The 7,947-nt window shown below is 44.9% G+C and overlaps 1 protein-coding gene across 3 annotated transcripts; it reads left to right on the top strand.

Annotated features, from left to right (window-relative positions):
• Window positions 1–3,011: 3,011 nt before the first annotated feature.
• Window positions 3,012–6,499, top strand: LOC120650781. Of its 3 annotated transcripts, none has more exons than XM_039928043.1 (3): window positions 3,012–3,739; window positions 3,865–3,923; window positions 6,241–6,499. In XM_039928043.1, exons 1-3 carry the CDS (start codon window positions 3,395–3,397, stop codon window positions 6,371–6,373), a joined length of 537 nt encoding a protein of 178 aa, XP_039783977.1. In that variant the 5' UTR covers window positions 3,012–3,394; the 3' UTR covers window positions 6,374–6,499. The 3 variants fall into 3 exon arrangements, with proteins under 3 accessions (XP_039783977.1, XP_039783978.1, XP_039783979.1); XM_039928044.1 differs by having other exon boundaries at window positions 6,244–6,499; XM_039928045.1 differs by having other exon boundaries at window positions 3,014–3,739; window positions 4,884–6,499.
• The last annotated feature ends 1,448 nt before the right edge of the window (window positions 6,500–7,947 follow it).

A 7,947-nucleotide genomic window follows, 5' to 3' on the forward strand; every position in this document is an offset into this window, starting at 1 on the left:
TGCCATTTGCAGTACAGTCTTCCCTGCAGCTCTTGTGTCGTCGGTAACTTGTGATTCTCTGGGAGCTTCAGCTGTTTTTCTTTGAGGAGCAGATCAAATATCTACTCTGCTTTGGTTACATCGAAGTCGAAGCCCTTCACAAGCCCCTGCTGCTTGATCCATTTTCACGGGGCGGGGTTTGCCCCCCCCCCCCCGAGTCCACTTTGCTACGGCCACCTCTTGCTCCTCGCCAGAGTCGTCAGATTCTTCCGTCTGGGTCATGTTTACATGACACTTGAACTTGTCCTGGTAGAGCTCAGGATGGTAATGTTCATATGTCGTGAGCTTCTGTACCAGATACGCCAGAGATGTGAACTCCAACTGAAAAGTCGCATCCTTGATCGGCTTAGCGAGTCCCAGGACAGCCAGATCGACCGCCTCCTTCTCTGTGATGCGCGACGAGTAGCATCGGTTCTTGACCTCCCTGAAACGCTGTATGTACTCTGACACCGTCTCTCCTCGCTTCTGCCTGACTTGGGCGAGGTCGGCAATTCCAGCTTCAGCAGCCTCCGAGTGGTACTGGGTATGGAATTGATCTTCGAGCTGTCTCCAAGTTCGGATTGAATCTGGAGCCAGTGATGCATACCATCCAAAAGCTGGGCCTGTAAGGGATTGGCCGAAGAACCGGACCCTCAACGGATCTGACACTGAGATCATCCCAAGCTATGTTAAGTATCGGCTCACATGCTCGATGGAACTGGCTCCCTCTGACCCGTTGAACTTGGTGAACTCAGGAAGCCAATACTTGGGTGGCAGTGGGATCAAGTCATAGGCGCTTGGATACGGCTTGGAATAGCCGATCGCTTTCCTCTTGGGCAGGATGCCGAACTGGTCTCTCAGTATTGCACTGACTTGCTCCATACTAAGAACTCCTGGGGCCGATGGCTCAGCACTCGGCCCAGTAGCATACTTTGCCAGCCACGCTTGTTTCTCCGCGTCTGCTCCAGAAGCTCCTGGGTTTACCATCTGCACCGAGCGTGTTGGATTGACGCTGTCAGGGATGTAGGCGCACGTGTAGCCGTGCGGAATCTCCTTGGGTGGCTCGGTGAGGAATTGGCCTTCTTCAGGATCACCGCCGATCTTGTGGACGACGTAGATCGGAGAATTTTGTGGTTTTGGAGCCGCAAACGAGAACGGCAATACCGGTCTAGAATGCAGTGCAGCTTCCTCTGTATGACTCCCCAGGGTTGGCCCCGATGGAGAGTACTGGTTCTTGATTATCTCCTGGATGACGCGATGCACCATGCGCTCGAGTTCGTTCATCAGGCTCTGAGAGTGTCGATGAAGCGCATGAGCCACCATGTAGTTCATCTCCTGACGCAGGGCTCTGGTGCGCTCTTCTGATGGCACAGACAGATCTACATTGTCGAGAGCGCCTTCTGGTGAGAACCCCTTCCATCTGATGCCATGGTTGCGGGTCCTCTAAAAAGAGCCGATGAGATCGGCTTCCAGCAGAGCTTTGATCTCATCATACTTCTTCTTGTGTTCAGGAGAGAGCTCTTCATACGTGACGGGCTTGGGAGCGGGTTCTTGATCTTGAGCTCCAGTCATTGTTGCAGTGGACGTTGTTGGCGAGAAGGGTCCCACCGGGTGTGCCAGAATGTGTTGTTGGTCGAAACCCACCGGCGAGCAACGACGGGCAACACGAAGAGCCGGGAGGTTGCTGGGGCGCTGGCAGGCACTGCTCCCTCGTCGACGGCCCGCAATTCCGTCACGCGCCCGGAGAATGTATGGAAAGCCGGACGTGCCACCTGACCTATACCCGATCAGGAGGGTGCAAACGTGCTCCAAACAGTTTTCTGCATACAAAGACACGTGTAAACATAAGTCCGAGTCGTGGTCGGCTCCCCGGGACGACTCTTGCATTGGCTTTAAAGAGCTGATCGAGTCCCGGTGTCAGAGTGGATCTATATCTATCCAGATATTGATGAATAAAGCAAATAACCATGAAACTGCTTCAATTAAATCTAATTAATCTAATCCACGATGATAACAGCTTCACTGCTAGATCGGAACATCCTACACGTGACTAGGCCTAATGAATGTAACAGACAACTGAACCGTAACCCAAAACAGAGGCCTAAGAACTAGCAAAAGCCGATTCCCGGAACAATCCCTATTAAGACCACGATAAAGCATCTACTACACCACCGGATCATCCAATCCGTTTGCAAGGCCTAACCTAGCAGATATTACGCAAACTCTTAAGAAAAGAGCAAACCATAACAGATCGGATCTATTAAACTTAAAAGAAGCAGGGTGTCGCCTCTGTGCAACTAATTCTATGCGACAAGAACTAGCATGAGATTGAAACGTGACTGCACAGAGACAACATGATATTCATAGATGATAAGCGATGAAAGCACAATAGATCTACTAAAAGCCATGCTACGAACATTAAGATAACCAGCATTACTCGCCATTAAAAATGCTTCAGTACGAGTAATGCCAAGGTAAAAGCAAGAACAATGCTGCCCTGATCGCGAGACACGATCAGGGCAGCATGGCGTTTACTTGGATGAAAACCCTAAGATTAGGGGTGGCGGTGCGCCGAGAGTTGTTGTTTACGAGACATGATTACGCTCTCCCTTTACGAATAACAAAAGGTACATATTTATAGTCCGGAGATTTGGGAAACAATCTAAACTAATCTTGTCCCGATAGGACTCTATCTCTAATCTTAAACTAAATCTAAGATACATGACCCGTGTGGCTCAGATGCTCACGCAGGAGCCGATTTACAAGTCTTCTTCAATCTTCTGCTTTAAGCCCATCTTGTTTTTGGCTCATAAATTAATAAATTAATCTGTTAATTTATGGCGATAACAATAATTTGATTCGCATGCTACTTCACAATTTAAATGTATTTCTATTTAAATGTTATAAAATTATGAACGATTTTGTCAACTGGGCCAAATAAAAACCTATGCCTGGGCCTTTTTACGCTAGACCCGACTTCTTCTGAGTGGTTTCTCCAGATCGATCCAAGATCGGCCCGTCTGAAACCACCTCCCCACTCCGGCCGTCGCCTCTCTCCCCCACAGCTCGAATCCGCCACCGCCCGCCGAACCCCGCGGCACCGCGGCATGGCCTCTGCTATTCGCCGCTCCCCCCTACGAAACACAACTCCCCTCGCCCCAGATTGATGCGCGACCCCATGGGGCCCCCGAATCCGCCGCCCCAGATCCACGCATCGGGGCGGTCGGGCTGGAGCAGGCGCCGGAGGCCGTGGCGCCGGGCCGGAGCAGCGCCGGAGGCCACGGCGGCGGGGCTGGAACGGCGCCGGAGGTCGCGGGGGGCTTGGCGCTGAAGGGAAGAAGAACCCAAGGGGAAAGGTCGCGCTCTCGCGGACGGGATGTTGCTCATGGCTGCGCCGGCGTGGTACCAGATGGAGCGGCTCCGCGTGCTGGTGGTCGGCGGCGCCTCGCTGCGGGACAGCATCGTGAGGGACGCCATCGCCGCCGTCGCGTGCCCCAAGCTGCCAACCTCGCCCCTCCTCAGATCCTCCCGCTGCTGCTCCTCAAATCCACACGCTGCTCCCCTCCTCCCAAGCGCGACCTCGAGGCCGCGTACTGCCTGTGCCTCTACATTGAACCCTCGTTCTGCGGTGGCTGCTCAGTGCCACCGAGGTGGAGTTGGTCATGAGGAGCACTGCATCGGCCACCATCGCAAGATTTACCGCTTGTGCGCAGGACTGCATAAAAACTAGAACTACAATTTCACGAAGTTGGATTTCATGTTGAAATCCATGCCATTGAGTGGCATGATTTTCAACGTGAAACCCAATTTCACGGAGTTGTGGTGGCACGAATCGAATTTTTCCTAAAAAACTATTGCTCCGTCCGCATCCCGTCGTCGTCTAATCCTGTGGACTGTGGAGCGAGGTAGCATTTGTACTGCTTCTCTTCTGCTCATTTGGTTTATTCTTGATCTGTTAGTTTTGGATCCATTAATTCTCGATCTATTAAAGTACTTAATGAGTGGTAGCGTGATTGATGTGTGAGACGTTTCTCATAGTACTAGTACTTGTGCATTCATTCTTCTGGAAAAATCATAGAGAATAACTAGAGCAGCTAAAATTGTGATTCCAGTTAATTTTTGTTTCTAGTAGGCAACACAAATGACGAAATAAAGAGAAAGACCAAAATGTTTCATATTATATTGGTTTAGGCTTTTTAAATTAGTATAAATCGGATCTTAGAGTAATAACATTTTCTCTGACCGGTAATTGCATCATTGGGTAACAATGTTTCAGGGAAGTATATTTGCTTGGATAAGATTTACAGCGCTACTTAAGGTCAGCGTGCCTGGTAGACATGCTTAGAAAATATTTCATAGACTATGCAGCCTAGCTCAACTTGCTTGGGAAAAAAGGCTATGTTGTTGTTGTTGTTGTTGTATGCAGCCTAGCTCCTTTTGCCTGTCATGACAATGTACCTGTCTGACCATGCTAGTTTCCCGTTGACATCCCTTAAAAAAATTATCCCTTAACAAACTTTTGCTTACTATGCCAAATATAATTAGATAATCTTTTGACTAAATCTTTATTGGATCATTTGCCATGTCGGTCAGATGTTCATATGAAGCATGCTGTTTCTGAAATAATTTCAGTTCCTCAATTTGCATTGCGTTGTGGACAGTGGCATTCTTTTCTGTTTCTGAAATAATTTCAGTTCCTCAATTTACATTGCGTTGTGGACAGTGGCATTCTTTTCTTTCTCTCTAGGTCCACTCACAAATCAAAATTTCAGACTGGTTATATGTGTTCTTAACTGGTAATTGCCTACGTGATGTGTTGCTACTCTGCTCTCTACAATGTCTTCACTCTTTTAGATTATTCACAGGTTCTCTGGCGGTGAACTATAGCTGAGGGGCCCTGCATGCAAGGGAGTTTTCAGTTCTTTCTTAGTAAATTTGGGTTGTTCTGTTTACATTGGGGTTTGCTGACTCCAAACACTAGGGTGGTCGAGAGATTGGTAGGAAGATTATTCGGGTAGAGATGGATCAAGGCAAGGGCTAAGGGTACCCCTGGACTTCTTCAATGGACGCCATTTTAGAAGCAGCAGCGCACTGCCGACATTGGAGATTACACTTGTTTTGGCTCCTGTTTCAAGAGAGGAGCATCTTCCATGGCTCCTTGATGCCAAGAGGTTTACTGCACTTGTTCCTTTTGTTTTTGCCAGTTCTGTTCCCTTGATACTGATTGAAAACTTAGTTAATTTGACACTGCTAGATAAAGAGACTACAAAAATGAGTTGATTGAATATTCTGGATGAACATGGAATAGCTAAAGTAGTTGCATAAACAAGGATTTGCTCCAATCAGAAAGCAACAGCAATCAGAAATGAGATTCATGTGTGTTCTGATTACTTGTAGCTATAAATGATATCTTTCACTGCCCAAATGCTCTAGTTTTATATGTGAAAGAATATGTGAAAGAGGAATGTGTAACATGAGGCTTACTAGTTTGCAGCCCATATGAGATTCAAGAGTGTTTTAGCTCATCTATGATCCAAGTCATCCAACATTTTGTCTAACACGAAGATGAACTATTGTCCTTTGTATTATATTTGAGTCTGATTGTGTTCTTTTGGTAAGCAATGTGTGATTAGTTTTCCAATTCCAATTGTGAATGATCTAAATTGCTTCTCAAATGAAAACTAGGATATGGGCTTAGACCTCCGGGTAGGCAACAAGTAGAGCAACGAAAAGTTCGGTAGTTGCCCTCTACTAATACTTGCATACCCTTTAGACCATAAATTTGTTGGCATGCAAGGCTGTTTAAAATGCAAACATGATTTCTAAACAATATTTGTAAATTTTTATATGACCTACATTTTGTGTCCATTAACAATGACTTGTAGCTTTGTGCTGAAAAATGCTGAATTTTTTTTGTCTATCTTTGCTGCTGTTGGTGTCTATTTTGTGAAATGAAAATCCCTTGTCTATTCTGCTTGATTATTTCCCCTGGGTTGCTGACTTGAGGCCAGATTAGAATTCTATCTATTGGTCTAATGATTTTCTGATTTCTTATTCTATGTCAGTACCTATGGTGAATTGATTGATATTGTGACTATTATAATATTGCTATCTACCATCAGTAAATTGGCCACGGTTAAGAATTGTTTGTCTATCATATTTGTTCCAATAAGAATGACTTGCTGCTGAGTATGGCTGATGCATACAAATTCTTTTATTCAGCAGGATATTTGAACGTACATGGATCACTTGGACATGGATGCCTTTCATGGATACAAGGAATGATGCACTGTCAACCAATGTTTGCTGTAGCATACATAAGATAGATGTCGTTGTGCTGAATACCCAACACTAGCTAGCTATGAACTATTTTCAATTCAGATAATGTATTGGGCACTTTACATACTATTTTTTACTGATTGCCACAATTGATGATGGATTCATTTCATATTCATGATATAATTCACGTTTTTTTTCATAATTCTCATTTTTCCAAATACGATTTATTAAATGTAATATGCATTGCTACTATATATCAAAAGCAACATGCATTGTTTTGCTTGATGCAAAATAAAAAAAAAACTAAATGCGAGTGTAGGTTCGTTGCTATATATTATTGCCACAAATCTAGTTGTTTCGATACATGCTTTTGCCGCCATTTTGAATGATGCTATAATAGTTATAACCTCGAACAATATGTTGATGCGGCAATATTTTTTGCTTCTAACTATTTTCCGTTGCAGTAATTATTGTTGCCACCATACATGTTTCATGGTAATATAGTCTATTTCAACGAAATGTTTATTGTTGCCATAGGACAACTTAATATATGCGTGGCAATATCCCCTATTTCCATGATGTGGGCCGTGGCCAAACAATCTGTTGCCACAGTGTCAAAGCTAATTGCAATAACTCGCAACCAAACTTTCGATGTGGCAATTTGTACCTAAACATTTCTGCAACCCCAAAAATCTAGTAGTGATGAAACACATCAAAACATGAGCCAGGGTCCAATGGGGGTGGCTCGGGTGTGCTCATTGCAAAAAATTCTGACGTGATTTCATGACACAATTTTTTGCATTAATTACACTAGTTTGGTCCATTTTGCACCGCATTTGGGGAGTTTGAGCAGCATCTTAAAGACTTTATATCATCCATGACTTAGCTTGAGCTTTGAATTTAGACAGAAGGTAGAAAAGAACTTTAGTAATTAATGAAAGTATCGCACCAATCCATTGCCGCGGAACCCATTTGGGACAAAATTAGATCTCCCAAAATAACCTTTGGAAGATAGAGATCTCAAACCCAAAGTTCAATATTTCATTTACTGTAGACCAAACCTTGCATGACCAAAGACTACATGGATGGCTCCAACCAACTTTTTTCAAAATCAGATGTGAAATTTAATATTAGGTAATTTCATAAACAATCACCTAAATTCGAGTTACGAGCGAAAAGTTATGCCTGTTTTATGGAGGACCTCCAAGATTAGATTTGTTGGTGGGCGAAAATAAGGCAAAACACGTTGGCACGGCTAGGGCAAAGCGTCCCTATTCTCCAATGCGGACCATGACCGAGCAAAGCTTCTCCGCAAATGAACAACATAGGGCAAAGCTTTCCTGGTGTATGCAACATGCTGCCTGCGCGTGGATGGCCGTTCGAAGCTTTCTTCCTGCATGTTAGTCATCCCCATGCCCTGCTGCTCCTGGCCATGTCATTGACAAGCGGGTTCGGCCGGTCTAGGTGGGGCCTTGCCGGCCTACAAATTGGTCAAAAAATTTTCTATCCTTTTTGTGAAGTTTTCTTGATGCAAAAACTCGAAATTCAAATATGCATTGCTCTGAAATTTAAACATACTATGCGAAGGGCAAAACAAAATTATGCAAGGAAGGAAACTATCCTATATGCAAATGCAAGGATGGGTAAATA

The sequence above is a fragment of the Panicum virgatum genome, chromosome 9K (assembly GCF_016808335.1).
Source record: "Panicum virgatum strain AP13 chromosome 9K, P.virgatum_v5, whole genome shotgun sequence".
In the NCBI taxonomy this organism is placed as follows: domain Eukaryota; kingdom Viridiplantae; phylum Streptophyta; class Magnoliopsida; order Poales; family Poaceae; genus Panicum; species Panicum virgatum.